The sequence below is a fragment of the Silurus aristotelis genome, assembly GCF_946808225.1.
Source record: "Silurus aristotelis genome assembly, chromosome: 13".
NCBI classification, from domain to species: Eukaryota; Metazoa; Chordata; class Actinopteri; order Siluriformes; family Siluridae; genus Silurus; species Silurus aristotelis.
In genome coordinates this window covers 27,186,336-27,202,611 of record NC_139586.1, presented here as the reverse complement: position 1 = coordinate 27,202,611, position 16,276 = coordinate 27,186,336, and the positions used below count along the sequence as shown (strand labels likewise).

The window sequence follows — 16,276 nt, the reverse complement described above, 5'->3', positions numbered from 1 at the left end:
AGAGGAAGACCAAGGAGGAGGTTTATGGATGTGGTGAGGGAAGACATGCAGGTAGTTGGTGTGAAAGAGGCAGATGTAGAGGACAGGGGGGTATAGAGACGGATAATCCGCTGTGGCGCCCCCTAATGGGAGAAGCCAGTATAAGAAGTGTGTGGGTGTATAGTGTGTAAAGTGTATTATATATATATATATATATATATGTATAGTGTGTGTGTGGGTGTGTAGTGTACTGTGAGTATATACTGTGTGTGTGTGTATAGTTTGTGTGTGTATAGTGTGTAAAGTGTATTATATGTATGTGTGTGTATGTGTATTGTGTGGGTGTATATTGTACTGTGAGTATATACTGTGTGTGTGGGGGTGGGGTGTACAGTGTACTATGTATGTAATGTGTGTGCATACTGTATGTACTGCATGTGTGTGCGTGTTTGTGCGTGTTTGTGCGTGTGTGTGTGTGTGTACAGTGAACTATATTTGTAGCATGTGTGTATACTGTGTGTGAACAGTGTACTGTGAGTAGGTACTCTGTGTGGGTGTTTAGAATGTTTGTGTGAGTGTTTAGAGTGTATGTATAGATAGTGTGTGTGTGTGTGTGTGTGTGTGTGTGTGTGTGTGTAACTCGGACATGTTTAGACAGGCATCTTGTTTAGCACTGGGAGCAGACAGCATTCTAAATTAGTTGAAGCATCCAACTAGAGCATCTCCGTGTGTGTGTGTGTGTGTGTGTGTGTGTGTGTGTGTGTGTGTGTGTGTGTGTGTGTAAGTGTTATTTATCTTCAGCATGCAAATACAGAATAATCTTCTTTTTTTTTATATATATATATATATATTTGCAAACTTTATTTAAGAAGTTCATGGTTTCAGAACCACACTTTCATTCAGCACCAGTACACCACCTGACTCAGCATGGACACGTACACGACGAGCAGAACACAGCGTGATGGAACAGGAGAGACAAAAATATGCTGAGCCAGCTTTGTAGGTCCCAGATTGAGGAGTTCTGCTGCTGCTTTTATCTGTTAGTCAGCAAGTGCTTACTTTCTTTCACTGCCTGCACAAGAGCTCTTCTGCCAAATGTGTTTTAGAGCTGTGGTCAGGAACTCTGCCTCCATTTACATCATTTTATTTCCCTTAAAACCTCGAAGACTTGCAAGTCTGCCAGCAGGGTTTGGCACACAGCGAGATTGTTGTTAGGAAGGAGGAGCTTGTACATGTTCAAATCCCAGAGCTGTTAGAGAGTTGGTGAACCTTCAGTTGGTGAACAGGACCCTTAGCATCACCTACAGGCCGGGCTGGTATCTTCCAGGCGATTGGTTATTCATGTCCGCCGAATAAACAGATGTTAATGTCTCGCGTTTGTGGAGGGAAAAAGTCATTTACAAGCTGTCGGATTTCTTTAAAATGTAAACACAGGAACCCAAAAGCGTTAGAGAGAATTCATGAGTCTCCAATCACCTTCAGGTCTGCGTTTTCAGGAGCCTCGTTTCTTTTTTCCCTCACTGTTGCTTTTACGCAAATCTCGCCTCAATCATCCAGTTAGAAATGAAGCGACCCCCAGGTCTCGCATATTCATTTGCATTTTAATTCGTTCGACTTAATGGTCGTCCGAGTCGAGACAAACCCTACAGAACTTTTTATTATTTTTTTATTCCATATAATCGGAATAATCCATCACTGTACCATTGCCATCTGAACCGAGAACTTTTCTTAATTCAACTTGAAGTCATAACTCAGAATTCCCAACCTCTGATCAGAAGGGAGGAAGTGGGAAGTGGTGGTTCAGTTGATAAGATCTTTAACTTTGGATCGGAAGGTCATGAGTTCAAGCAAGTCTCTTATTGATTAATGGTATAACTGAGATAACTGCCGCTCTGGATAAGTACATCAGCCAAGTGCCATAAATGTAAATCTAAAAAAAGAACTAAGAGAAAACTCCTCCTCCGCTTCTGCTCAGGATCTGAGGACGGTCTCCGAGGCATGGTGTGACTTAAAATCAACACGGCTACTTTTCCCGTTATCGGTAAAACGTACTCTTTTTCAGCAGTAAACAAGGTTAACTTTAAACACTGTTGCCAAAAGTTTGCGGACACCTGGTCATAAGTCTGGCATGTGCTTTTTGAGGATCGCCTTCTACATGTACTCTTAATTTGCTCTTATAATTCCATCCCCTCTTCTGGGAAAATGTTCCACTAGATTTTATGAGTGTGCTTGTGGGCATTTGTGTTCATCACCCACAAGGGTGTTAGTAAAGTCAGGTACTGATGTAGGTGAGGTGAGGAAGCCTGGGGTGCAGTCAGTGTTCATCCAAAAGGGTTGAGGTCAGAGCTCTATATCAGGCAAGTCAAGATCGTCCTTTCCAAACAATGTAAAGCAGATCTTCATGGAGCTCGCTTTGTCCACAGGAGCATTTCCATGCTGGAATGGGTTTTGGTTTCCAAGTTCAATGAACGCAAAAATTTATTATTCTACATCCTAAGACGTCCAATACAATGGTGTGCCTCCAGCTTTGTGGTAACAGTTTGGAGAAAAACCACATATGACAGGAACCGAGGGGTGTCCTTTTATTTTATAGCGCTTTTAACAATGAACATTGTCTCAAAGCAGCTTTACACAGATAATCTGGTGATAAAAATGAATATGTTCTTTATAAGTATAAGTTTGTCCCTGATAAACGAGTCAGTGGTGACTGTGGCAATGAAAAACTCCCCGTGATGCATAAGAAAGAAACTTTCAGAGGAACCAGACTCGAGAGGGAACCCATTCTCATCTGGGTGGCACTGAATGTCCATTTATTGCAGATAAACGATGTTGAGGTGTAGTGATGGTGATCAGAAGCAAACTGTAGTCCTGAATCAGTGTAGCAGACTGTTGACATTAACTACAGTCCAAATCCATCCTCAAAGCTCCCATTCTTACTCTGGAATTTCATGGAACCCCAGAGCCAATATATAATTGTGGACACCTGGCCATAAGTTTAGTATGTGCTTTTTGAACATTTCACATTTACTCCTTGTTTGCTGTTATCATTAACTCCACTCTTCTGGGAAGATGTTTCACCAGATTTTGTGGAGATTCATTCAGCCACAAGGGTGTTAGTGAGGTCAGTAAAGCCATCCTAAAGGTGTTTAATAAGCTTGAGGTCAGAGCTCTATAGCAGAAGATCTTTCACTCTGAACTATTTAAAGCATATCTTCATGGAGCTGGCTTTTTTTTTTTTTTTTTTGTCATGCTGGAGCAGGTTTGGGTCTCCTAGTTAAACTGAAAGAAAAATGCTCCCACACCCAAAGACGTTCTGACAGATGGCAGAGGGTATAGTGTGCTTTTGGAGTGGAGAATTTTCCGAATTATTGTATTAAAATCCAACCTGCAGTCGACAAACAGAATCCGAGCATACGTCCCTGAGCAGTCAAGGCGTTGAAGAATGTAGTGCAGCCCCATGTTGACTGCATCATCCACCTATTTGTTTGCTCAGTAGGCAAACTGTAGCGGATCCAACAGCTGTTTTGTTCGATTCTTTAGGTGGGCTGATAGCAGCTGCTCAAAGGTTTTCATGACGACAGATATCAGAGCAACAGGCCTGTAATCATTCAGTCCAGTAATGGAGGGTTACTTGGGGACTGGGATGATGGTGGAGAGTTTAAAACAGGAGGGTACCTCACACAGCTCCAGTGATCTGTTAAAGATAGGAGCCAGTTGGTCAGCACATGCTTAGACAGGAGGGGGAGACACAGTCTGGGCCGGGTGCTTACCATGTCTTCTGTCTCTGGAAGAGCCGAATTGCATCCTCTTCACAAATCGTAAACTTGAGTGCTGGGAGGAGTTTTTAGATTGGTTCCCAGAGGTGTGATTGGGCAGTCAGCTAAGTCTTAGTTTACTTCAGTGGGGAGGGGTGGTCTCCTGTGGTTTGGGATCTTGCAGGCCTTTCCACACTAAAGAGATGATCCACACTGGATCTTGAGATAAAAACCTGCTTTTCAGCTTTTCAGAGTAGCTTCTTTTGGCTATTCTGATCTCCTTTGTCAATAGGTTCCAGGATTGCTTATACAGGGCTTTGTCCTTTCCTCTGTGGGCATCCTCCTTGGCATGCCGAAGTTGTTTAAATTTGGCTGTGAACCATGGCTTGTTGTTACTGAATGTGCAGAAGGTTGGCATACCCACGTCTTCATAAAAACTGTTGTAAGATGTCACAGCGTCCATTTATCCAGACTGTCCGTTCCAGGTTCAAAAACACTCCAATCAGTGCAGTCAAAACAGTCTTGTAGTTCCTGCTTTGCCTCACTGGTCCATCTTTTCACTGTTTGGCTTAGCATTAGATTTTAGTTTCTATCTAATCAGAGTTCCATAAGGCTGCCAGGTGTACAGAGCAAGAATTGGGTCTAAGTGGAAGCCTGAGAGAAGGAATCCTCTGTCTGGGATTGAGTGACTGAGCCAAAGTTTCAGTAAAACAGAGATCAGCGGAGCATGCAAAGTCTTTTTTCCGTTAAGAATGTTTCCATTTTCCATTTTTTTTGGCAATGAACTGAGATTCGCCAGGTGAATTGATGGGCGTTCTAAATCCCTATTGTCGTAGCTTTACTAGCGCACCATCATGCTTCCAGCACTCTATGTTCCATAGGGAGCAGCTGCTCCTCCAACTAAGAGCTCTTTATTGTAAAGTTAGGGTAACCAAACACAGACAATAAACAAAAAGAAAGAAAGAAGAGATGAAAGTTATATAGCAGTTAAAATACATTATGGCTGGTAAACACAAGAAAGAGAAAATAAAAGATCAATTAGTAGAAGGACATTATTGAGGATTTCTGTTGGACTAAATTCAGCAGCTGCAGTGTGAAGGATTGTGAGTATTTTGCCGAGCGTCACCTCACCACCCGGTAGAAAGGCATGATTAGTCTTATCTCACCACTGAGCAATCTTGGTCTCATCCACCCCTCCTTTTCTTTTCTAATTAAACGAGCTCGGCTAACGTGCCTCCTTCACATCTGAGTGTGTGAGGTACAGTAGAGATGGATTTAAAGGGGTTTTCTAATGCGATTTCATGCATTCAGAGTTACACACTGTTAAAGAGGTGGAATTTCATGCTAAACATGGGCACTAAGCGATTTCGGTGTATGACACTCCCACCACCATGCTTTATTTGGTTACAGAAGTTGTCAGCAGGACTCACTCGAGAAAAACATCCCCACAGTGTGTGTTTGGATGTGAGGGAAGGAGAACCTTGTTCAATACTTCCCACATAGACACGTCCTTTTGTAGTAATCGTTGATGACGATGATTTTGATGTTCAATTTCAGATTCAGGGTCGGATTCTGGATCAAATATGTACAGCTGGATCTGCAGGTTAGCTAATGTCTATTTCAGACCATTTTGTTCCTGGTTTATTTATAGCAATGTGACAGATTGCAGACAATCGCTATGCAAAACTCTTTAGCTCCACCCACATGATGTCTGCATGGCTGTTTTCGGAGAGAATCTGGATCTTTCGTTCTTCAGAAATAGGAAGAATTCAATAAAGGTCTTCAAGTTTAACATGGATTGGACAAAACTGTTATCCTGGTATTCTGAATGAACACTCACTAGCTTTTTTGCAATAAACTGGAACTTACTATTTGTAAAGTAAATACGTGACTACGAGGTGGTACCAAAGTTTACACGTAAGTACTTTATTTAGTTTTCAAGCCATCACCTTCAAAATAGTCCCCTTGCACCGCAATACATCGCTCCTAACGTTCCTGCCACTTCCGGAATGTGTGCTGGAAGACTTCTTTTCCAAACGTGTCAGCACCTTCTGCGACTCACGCCGGATCTCTGCAGCGGTGTCAAAACTGCCACCTTTGAGCTGCATCTTCATCTTCAGGAAGGAGGCGAAGTCTGCAGAAGACAAGTCTGTTGAGTAGGGTGGGCGTGGAAATCAGATCATGTTGTTTCCGGTGGGAAACTCACATGCACAGCTCCTGATGTACACAGGACGATGTCTTTTGTCACACTGACTTATGAAGGTGGGTGCTCCCTGTGACTGTGCATGCAGCCTTGTGCTGCCTTCTGTCGGCATTACAAAATTAGTCTCGAAACTTTTTGATATCACCGTGAGAAGTGAAAGCTGCACTCTAGAAAAAATCTTTACCGAATCTAACCTTTAACCGTCATAAGAAGGACCTCAGGACACATCTGTGACATGGAAGGAGGTCCTACACATTTACATTTACATTTGCGGCATTTAGCAGACGCCCTTATCCAGAGCAACGTACAAAAGTGCTTTGAGTAATGAATAAATCTACACTGGTACGCAAGATTACAAACTTAATATAAATATAACTCTTGAATTCTACAAACTTGGAAAGTGCTAATGGAAGTGTTTCAGGAAGAGGTAGGTCTTCAACTGTCGCTTGAAGATAGTTAGGGACTCTGCTGTACGGACATCTAGGAGAAGTTCATTCCACCACCTCAATGCCGGAACAGAGAAGAGCCTTAAAGTGTACTTACCTCTCATTCTGAGGTACCAGTCGAGCAGTGCTGGAGGATTTTAGATGCGTGGTGCAGTGCGAGGTGTGATGAGGTCTCTGAGGTGAGATGGTGATGGTCCATTTTTGGCCTTGTAGGCAAGCATCAATGTTTTGAATCTGATACTTGCAGCTACTGGAAGCCAGTAAAGGGAGCACAGCAGTGGGGTGGTGTGGGAGAACTGAAACACATAAAACAGTGATGCAGAGATATGGAGAGAGAAAGAAAAGGTAGAATGCAGCGTGAAGAAAAGGTTTGTAGGAGATTGGAATCTCAGTGCCGCCAGCAACAGGCACCTAAAATGCGATAAAGGGACGGGATTGATTTCGAGGCAGGAGCCATAAAAAAGGGACAGAAATACATGCTGTGATCTCTGTTTTTGTGGATCATAACCATGTTTCTGTAGCAGATCTGCTGGGTCGCACATTGGTCCCAGAAGGTGCTGTCTCTAATCATCTGTGCTGTGTGGTCTACTGCTATTATATTTGTGTGAAATAAACTCCACACTGCTTCTGAAGTTTTCTGGCCCGCCAAACGGTTCCTGTTGACGATCTTTGACCCTGAATGAAGCCAAAATGCAGTCTAATAGCATGCCTCATGCATCTTGCTGTAAATTTCCCATTGGGATGAATATAGTATCTATCTATCTCTTCTGTTCATTTTTAAATCAAACTTGAAGCCTACAACACTTAGGGTTCTTCTCCAAACTGTTACCATAAAGTTGGAGGCACACAACTTTTTCCCACATTTGAACTAGGAGATCGAAACCTGTTCAGCATGACGATGCTACTGTGCACATGCTCCATGAAGATATGCTTTACATGGGTTGGAGTGGAAGATCAGTACCTGACTTTACTTACACCCTTGTGGTCAGGTGTCCACAAACGGTCCATACAGTGTGTATATATGATTATATACATTTAAAGTATTTGACACTACAGGATAGAGGTTTTGTAGTCAGTGAATAAAGAGCTCAGTAGCCAGTAGCATTCCTACATCATGAAGTGTTTTATTCCACTTATACCACAGCAATTTCCAACAATGATGCTTTTTAATTTAATAAAAGCGCAGTGGTTAAGGCTCTGGGTTATTGAAGGTTGGGGACTCAAGCCTTGGGATTGTCAAGCAGCCATTCTTGGGGCCCCTGAGCAAGGCCCTTAACCCACTGTATGATGGCTGATACTGCACGTATCCTGCAAGTATGACGCACCTTACTTTCTTTCTTTCGCGATTGAGATGGTTTGGTCATGTGCAGAGGAGGGACATGGGGTATATCGGTAAAAGAATTCTGAGGATGGAGCCGGCAGGAGGAAAAGAGGAAGGGCAAGATGGAGGTTCATGGATGTTATGAGGGAAGACATACAGGTGTTTGGGTTAAAAGAGGCAGATGTAGAGGAAAAAATGATATGGGGCATGGAAGATCCACTGTGGCGATGCTTAACGGAAAAGTAGTAGTCGTCGTCTTGGGTTGACTATAAATATGTCCCTTTGTACACTTTAATTAGCCGCTCGTGTTGGACTGCACTTGACCTGCACAATAGGTCATATATTATTGTACATTACAAAGACAATAATGGAACATGATATGAATTATCATATTTGTAGACGAGTGCATTCTGCAGAGACCGAAAAAGAAATATTGTAAGCATGTCGGTGGATGATAGGTCTAGCTTCTCTGGCTATATGCTAGTAATTAATATAAATACCAGGCAAAATATGTTGGTATACATGTAGTGTAATGCCATATAGAGGGAGTCCCTGGCTAACGAAGGAGTTGCGTCCCGATGACCCCATCGTAATTGGAAAATATCTTAATGAGAGACATGGCCTAACCTACCCAGGAGTCTTAAAGAATGGTGATCAGTATGGGCTAGTGCACTGTAATGTGTACAGTGTCCTCGGTGATCAGTATGGGACAGCAGGCACCAGGGCAAGCGCCAGTTCAGGAGTGGAGAGAAACTAAATTGTAAGTGGAACCATTTGGGGCCCGGGAGTGGCAGGTTGAGGTGGCTGAGATTTTAAATAAACTCTTAACCACTAAGCTTCTTTCTGAGGTCCCCAGGCTTGCTAGCTATCTGAATGCCAGCGTGGACTTTTTTGGATGTGCTTTTTTTTACTTTTATTTTAGAATAAAAACCTTTTTGAAAAATTCATATCTTCTATAATCCTCCACTCTGTTTCACTAGAGATTTGTGTTTCATTCTACATTGTTGTTAGGAGGAGATCGTTGGGTCTCTGGATCAGGGGGAGCATTGACCTACAACGGTTGACTCACGTAATTGCTGTTATTCATTGGGAGGTGTCGAATTTGAAAGGCTACAAGGTCGTGGCGAACGCAAGATGGATGAACAATTGGAGTGTGTGTACTGACACCATGTAGAGGTTCCTCCTAGGCGATGAGAGAATGTTCTAGGAGGCTGAGCAAATTCATCAGACAGTCTTTCGATGTATGGAGAAGAGCACTGAACCATGAAGTGATTCCTGGAAATGTCTTTGGGTTAAGTGAAGCATCCAGAGATGGTTTCACCCTGAGGATGAAGACAGATCTCGATATCTTCGTCAACACGTAGGAGTGAAGAAGTAGAAACTCTTTCAGGTTGCTGAGTAGTGGATGTACTCTGCAGATTGTACAGCTCCAGAAACTCCATTAAATCTGTTTTTTTGAGAGTAAAGACACATACATCTACCTCCTGTTTTTGGTAGATGCGCCCACATGCATGGATTTCATGAAGATTTTCCAACAGGACATTTTGAGCCAAGCAGGACACAAGGGGTAAAGAATAGTAGCACAAGATTCGCTGAACACAACAAAATGGCTGAGGTTCTAAGCTTAGGGTTTGAGGTCCCCCCCTCAGTCAGGGTTAAATTTGGCATACACATGCTGATTTGAAGGTTGTGTTGATGAGGTAGTTTTATAATGTGAAGGACATAAAACCACTGATTCCTGCTTGAAAAGGGTGGGCAGGGAGCAGCCATCTGTCACTTCAGAGCTGATTGTGGTCGTGCCCAGACGTTGTGTCTATTGAAGCAGTTAGGCATCGCGTCACAGACCTGCCTCAACTTAACACCAAACTATCAGCTGTGCGCAGGACAGATATATACAGTATTTCACAAAAGTAAATGCACCCCTTACATTTTAGCAACTCTTAGTATAATCTTCCCAAGGGACAATACTTTAGAAATAAAACTTGGTTATAGTTTAGAGTAGTCAGTGTGCAGCTTATGTAGCAGTACAGATTTGCTGTCCTCTGAAAATAACTCAACATACAGCCGTTCATGTTTAAAGAGCTGGCAACAAAATTGAGTACATCCTAAGTAAACATGTCAAAACTGTGTCCATGAGTACTATTGTTATGTAGCATGGAATTCACCAAAGCTGCACAGGTTGTTGCTGGGATCCTCTTCCACTTCTCCATAATGACATCAAAGAGCAGGTTGCTGGATGTCGGACACATGGCGCATCTCCACCTTCCTCTTGAGGATCCCCACAGGTGCTCAATAGGGATCTGGAGACATACTTGGCCGCTTCCTCAGCAAAGCAGTTGTCATCTTGGTGGTGTGTTTGGGGTTGTTATCTGACGTTCGGTCCGGTTTCTAAAGAAACAGCATCATGTTCTGCTTCAGAACGTTACAGTACATGTTGGAATCCATGTTTCCCTCAATAAACTGCTGCTCCCCACTACCAACAGCACTCATGCAGCCCCAGACCATGATGCTACCACCACCATGCTTGACTGTAGGCAAGAGAATTTTCTTGGTTCTCCACACCAAGGGGTCGCCACACATGGCAACCAAACAAGTTTATCTTAGTCTCATCAGACAACAGGACATGGTTCCAGTAATTCATGCTCTTGGAAAGGTCATTTCCAGCAAACTGTTAGCAGGCTTTCTTGTGAGCCAACTTCAGAGTGAAATGGAATGTGGTGGTGTACTCACTTTTGTGATATACTTTGAAATCAGATCCTACATAAGCCCAGATTAGCCTTTTCCCTCAGATACAGTATATCCAGTGTGTTGAAGTTGGAAATGACCTTTCTGTGTTCAGTCCAATGACTTGTTCTCTCTCCAGTTCTACCACTAATAATAAACTAATAAGATAAGACTAATGAGGGGCCTGTGATCGAATCAGTACCATTCAGTGTTTTAATGTTAATGACCTAATTTGATTAATAGTTATTCATTAATATTATGTATTAATATATCACATCCTAGCCATGATTATACATAAACAGTCCAAGAGTCTAAGCAGGGTTTTAATTATGCATGCTGGTTATCACACAGATGCAGAACCTGTTTGTAGAATGAATCTGAACTGTACATCTTCTCTCTCTCTCTCTCTCTCTCTCTCTCTCTCTCTCTCTCTCTCTCTCTCTCTCTCTCTCTCTCTCTCTCTGCTCTCTCGGCGACTTGTGGGGCTTTTAATTACTCCACTCGCTTGCTGGCAGCAGTAACGAGCTCCCCCGCAGTAAAAGGAAATTGAAAATGAAAACAGCAATAGGTTGTCGTAGGGAAAGGTCACAGCTAGCCGTTTCTCCCAGCTCTGCTTACCTCAACTGCGGATCCGAGGCGAAATGATGCTGATGTTGCCACCTCCACCTGATCAGAAACATTCTGAAGTTACTACTACAGATTTGAAGTTAAATGATGCTGGTATTACCAACTCCTAAAAGTACAGTTAGCTGTTAATTGCTGACCAAATTTGTGAGATGATGCAGAGCTCATTGTCGGTTTACCCACAGGATGTATTGGTTATTACTGGGCCCTTTCTGGCTTCCAATGGCACAGGAGCTTCCTGAAAATTACACTACTACACTACACTACACTACCAGCAAATCTACAACAGAACAACTAAAAAAGAACAGAACCAAGGTGTTGCAATGGCCCAGTCAAAGTCCAGGTCTTAGCCTGATTGAAAAGTTTCTATCCAATCAGATTTCGGCCATCACGTTACACGTTAAAATGGTCCAAGGCATCGGCGGGAAGCCGGTAAAGCCATCATTGTGGACTTTTTTTTTTCGTTTGGATTATTTTGTTGTTTGTTTTATGCATAAACGCTATTGCTTGTGACTTGGAGGCCCCCTAGTAAGAGCTCGCACCCCGCATCCGTAGCAAACTGCACAATCTCAAAAATATCCGTGTCGATTTTATAGCTGTTTTTTTCATTCCACACTGGCTGACGGTGGAGAAGAAATTGATTTGGTCGCAGATACACTTAAAAGAAGATTGTGAGGGAAGTAGTTCGAAACAACTGTTAAGCTTTTTCGTGAACCATTTCTACCTTCGTGTTTTCTTTTGTGGAGAATGTTCCCGAAAACACACAATTTGCCGAAATTTTAAATACCCAGGAAAAAATGTGGGTGATTCAGTTGTGGCTACAGTGAAAGGAGATGTGTTAATGTGTTTATTGGGTTTCCTGCTTTAGTAATAACTCTCACTCACTGTATGAGATTCCTGTCTGTGCAGCAGCACATTGTTATACTGCGTTTCCCTATAATATTGATGCTTTCTAGAGCCGTGGCGTCATAATGACTGTATTAAGGACACAACTGAAGGCCTGGGGGTGAAATACATGGTCTGGTCAAGTTAGTGCTGCTAAAATTGGGTCTGGTAGTTAAAACCCAAAGAATTTAGATATCTTTAGTTATTTGAAGAACTAAATATCACTGCAATGGGAGTTAGAGGCTTCTGGAAAAGCTTTAAAGAGCAAAATTTCAGAAGCTCGTTTCCCCAAATCCTTTTTCTATGTTCCTTAAACAGAGTGATCGAGTGTCAGATTATCCGGACACATCAGGTTCTTTCAGACATTTGGGTTTTATGAGGATAAATGCAACTTTTTTTATATGATATATTCAGCCATTTTATTTTTGTATAAAAATAAAATTAATTTCAACTTCTCAACGCTAGAGCTAGGATGATTTCTTGGTTACTGAGGGAAAAAATGGACATTGTCCCAAAGCAGCTTTACAGAAAAAGATTGTGAATATTCACTTCTGATTTGTAAATTATTCCCTTTAAGTTTGTCCCTAATGAGCGAGCCAATGATTGTGGTGATGGAAAAACTTTGAGATGATTTGAGGAAGGAAACCTGGAGAGGAACCAGACTCAAAATGGAACCACATGCACATGTTAGTGACACTGAATGGCACAATAATTTCTGTTCTATGATGGAGTCTCGAGCGCAAAACTGTTCATATTAATTGCAACCTGAAGCCATGGCTCCTAAGTGGTTATCTGGAGTTGGGTCTAGAGAGCAGAAAATGATGAACGAATAATATGATATGAATTATATGAATATATAAACAGTAAACGTAAATACATTTACATGTTCAGATTTTATTTGAACTTTAATGTAATAATTGATATTTTTGTAAATAAATCTTTCAACTTTGATGTTTTTACTTATGTTCAATTTCTTGTACAAAAAATATACATTAATTAGCGAACCCCCTGCAGTACCACAGCAGACCCCTAGGCCTCAGACACCCTGTTGAAGACCCATGACACAATGTTTATGAAAAGGTTATGTTCATATGTGCAAAATGATACGGAGATCGCAAATAAATATACAAATTGTATTGTATTCGGTATGTGCAACGGTTATAATAGTGCAATCTTGAGTATTACAGTGTATATATAAAGTATATTATGAACAGTGCAAACGTACAGTAAGGTTACGCAGTGTATGGTATCCATTTCTGTCTGTGTGTGTGTGTGTGTGTGTGTGTGTGTGTGTGTGTGTGTGTGTGTGTGTGTGTGTGTGTGTGTGTGTGTGTGTGTGTGTGTGTAGGTTGGGGGGGGCATGGTAGTGAGTTTTCCTTGGTTGTAATCATGCTTGCAAACTGCACACATCAACTTCTCTAGAATGTCAGCTACATCTAAAAAAAAAAAAACATTTAAAAATAAAGAACTGAAGTACAGGAAAACAGTACCGTAATTTCCGGACTATTAAGCGCAGCCAAATATAAGCCGCGCCCACTGAATTCAACAAAAAATTTTATTTTGAACATAAATACGCCGCACCTGTCTATAAGCCTACATGTATGTGTACATTAAAACTAATAAACTTTACACAGGCTTTAATGAAAGACAGTGTCTGTGACACGGCTTGTATCTAAACAGTAGCCTACCAAGAAAGTCATTGTTCACTGTCTTCCTCCTTCCTTTCACAACTATTTCTCTCTGGAGTTTATCTTTGGCATCGTCGTGAGTTTAAAAATCACCATCGGTGAATCTTTTCTCCCGATGCCGTGCAGCTCAGAACACAGGTGAAGTGTGTTTTCATGCCCGGTTGTTTTCAGCGTGACGAATGATTCACATTTCCTGTAGACAGTCCGAGTGAGCGGCAGGTCAAACCTCAGAGGAACATCATCCATATTTATGATGTGGTGCGGCCCGATTCAGTGGGAGCGCATCCGATTTAATATAAAGAGTTTCATTGGTTCACCTGAACCCGTTTCGCAATTTCATTGGTCTAATGTTTTGGGGTTCAGTTTTTTGTCTTGAAGCTTGTGAAACCGGAAAAAACCCCAGCCGCTTCGATGTTTAAGCCGCGGGGTTCAAAGCGTGGGAAAAAAGTAGCGGATTATAGTCCGGAAAATACGGTGTATATATTGAAATCCAGGTCACACAAAAACAGACTTGACATCATCGTGGAGGAAGTTTTCAGGTTAATGTGTACAACAGTAGTTAAAAAAAAAAAAAAAAAAAGGTGTGAACTTGTTTACATCTCCAATACACACTATATTGACACGGTGAAAATATCTTGAATGTTGGCATATTTCGTAATACTTGAGATCATCGATAATGTGACCTCGTGTTCTATGCTTTCAAAATGTTCTTATTCTATTGGCTGATTCTTTATTTGGTTTTTTTCCCCAATAATAATGTAGTGAGGATTTATAATGGTAACAGTAACAAGGGGATGTGATTGATTTCGAGGCAGTAGGATCGAAACACGTGTCGTGATCTCCGTGAGCAGGACTTGAAGCCGTATTCAGGATGGATTGAGGTGTGATGGAAAGTGCTCATGTGGATCCTAAACATGTTCCTGTAGCAGATTCGCTGTGTCTCACTTTGCTCCTGTGTGGTGGACTGGTATGGTATTCAGAGTGGGTGCCTCTGAAAAGCGTTCAGGTCCACCACACGGCTCCTGCTGACGTTCTTTATTTTTGAATAAAGTCGAACGGCTCTGAAATCAATTCCGACGCCTTCAACACCTTTTTGAGAGTCGTGTGTGTGCGGAAAATTTATGTTTAAATGCAAAAGTATTCTTGAGTTTTCCAGCCATAGGTGCTTGATAGGTGCATGATTGTATAGGAACTATTAGACCCAAATCTGTTCCAGCATGACGGCGCCCCCTGTGAACAAAGCCAGCTTCAAAAAGATATGCTTTACATGGGATGCAGTGGAAGAGCTCCTGCTATGGGATGAGTGTGAACGCTGCACTCCATCCCTCCTCACCTCACCTACATCTGTACCTGATTTTAATAACACCCTTGTGGCTGAATGAGTACAAATCTCCACAAAATCTAGTGGATCATCTTTCCAGAGGAGTGAATGTTTTATTATAACAAGCAAATAAATGTGGAATAGGATGTTCAAAATTAGCACATTCCAATCTTATTCTTAGGTGTCCACAAACGTGTTTTTTTGTTGTTGTTTTTTTTCCATATAGTGCAGGTTTAATAGGTGCTTTTGGTTTCTTCTAATGTTGCATTCCAGGGTAGTTACTGGAGACCTAAGCAGCATGACAAGCTGACAAATGTGTGTGTGTGTGTGTGTGTGTGTGTGTGTGTGTGTGTATAAAATTTTAGAGGACATCAGGCAGAAGTACAGCGATCTACAAGGGGAACTGCTGCTGGTGGAGCTGGAGAAGGATCGCCAAGGTCTGGGTTTGAGCCTGGCCGGGAACAGGGATCGCTCCTGCATGAGCATCTTTGTGGTGGGAATCAACCCTGGAGGAACAGCCGGCCGGGATGGGCGTATCAGAGTGGGCGATGAGTTACTGGAGGTGAGCACACACACACACACACACACACACGTACAACCCCGATTCTGAAAAAGTTTGGACAGTGTGTACTATTCCATCTCAAAGTTTGGATGGGGCAACAAAAGTGTGGAAAAAGTGCGTGTGATTAAAATTAAACGGTCGACGAAACGTTTTGCAACCTAATTAAATTCATTGACAAAAGCTCAGTAATATGATCAGGTCTAAATTGTGAGTCTCTGATGGGCGGAGCTTAACCAATCTGTAAAAGGCCGTGTCTCAGATTGCAAAACAGTTCAATATCCTGTCATTTACAGCACATTATATCATTAAAAGTTAAACATGATCCAGAAATATATATACACAATTACAATCACGGTCAGTTATCCTGTGAACATTCTCAGTTGATGCACGTAGACATCATCCCCATGTGACATCTCTCGCTCTCAGGGTTGTAGTGTCTTCATGTTGAAACGGCTGTCATCCAGAGGCAAAATGAGAGCTTCGTATCACTGTCATTTTCATTCAGCGCTCTCCCTGTCTCGCTCTCTCCGTCTCCCCTTCGGTTTAAACACTGTCCTCTTTCCTCAGTGGAAAGACATGGGAGGTGTTCAGGCTGAGAGGGTCAGCAAGGTCAATCCAATTCTACAGAAACCATTCAAGCCCTTCACTGCATTTCTCTTGTTTTTTTATTTATTTGACCTGAAAATCTACAGCCTCCGCAAATCCTCAGCCGCTTGTTATGGCCTCGGTCCTAATGTGTAGGTTTGTGCAGATCGTTTATCATCTCAG

General features: G+C 42.1%; 1 protein-coding gene across 1 annotated transcript in view; it reads left to right on the top strand.

The window, feature by feature from the left end:
* Positions 1-16,276, top strand: part of patj (PATJ crumbs cell polarity complex component) — a 158,136-nt gene that overhangs the window by 92,199 nt on the left and 49,661 nt on the right. Inside the window, exon 30 of the mRNA XM_083558989.1 lies at positions 15,312-15,508. Within this exon, the coding sequence (XP_083415115.1) occupies positions 15,312-15,508 (197 nt within the window). The remainder of the gene's footprint in view (positions 1-15,311; positions 15,509-16,276) is intronic.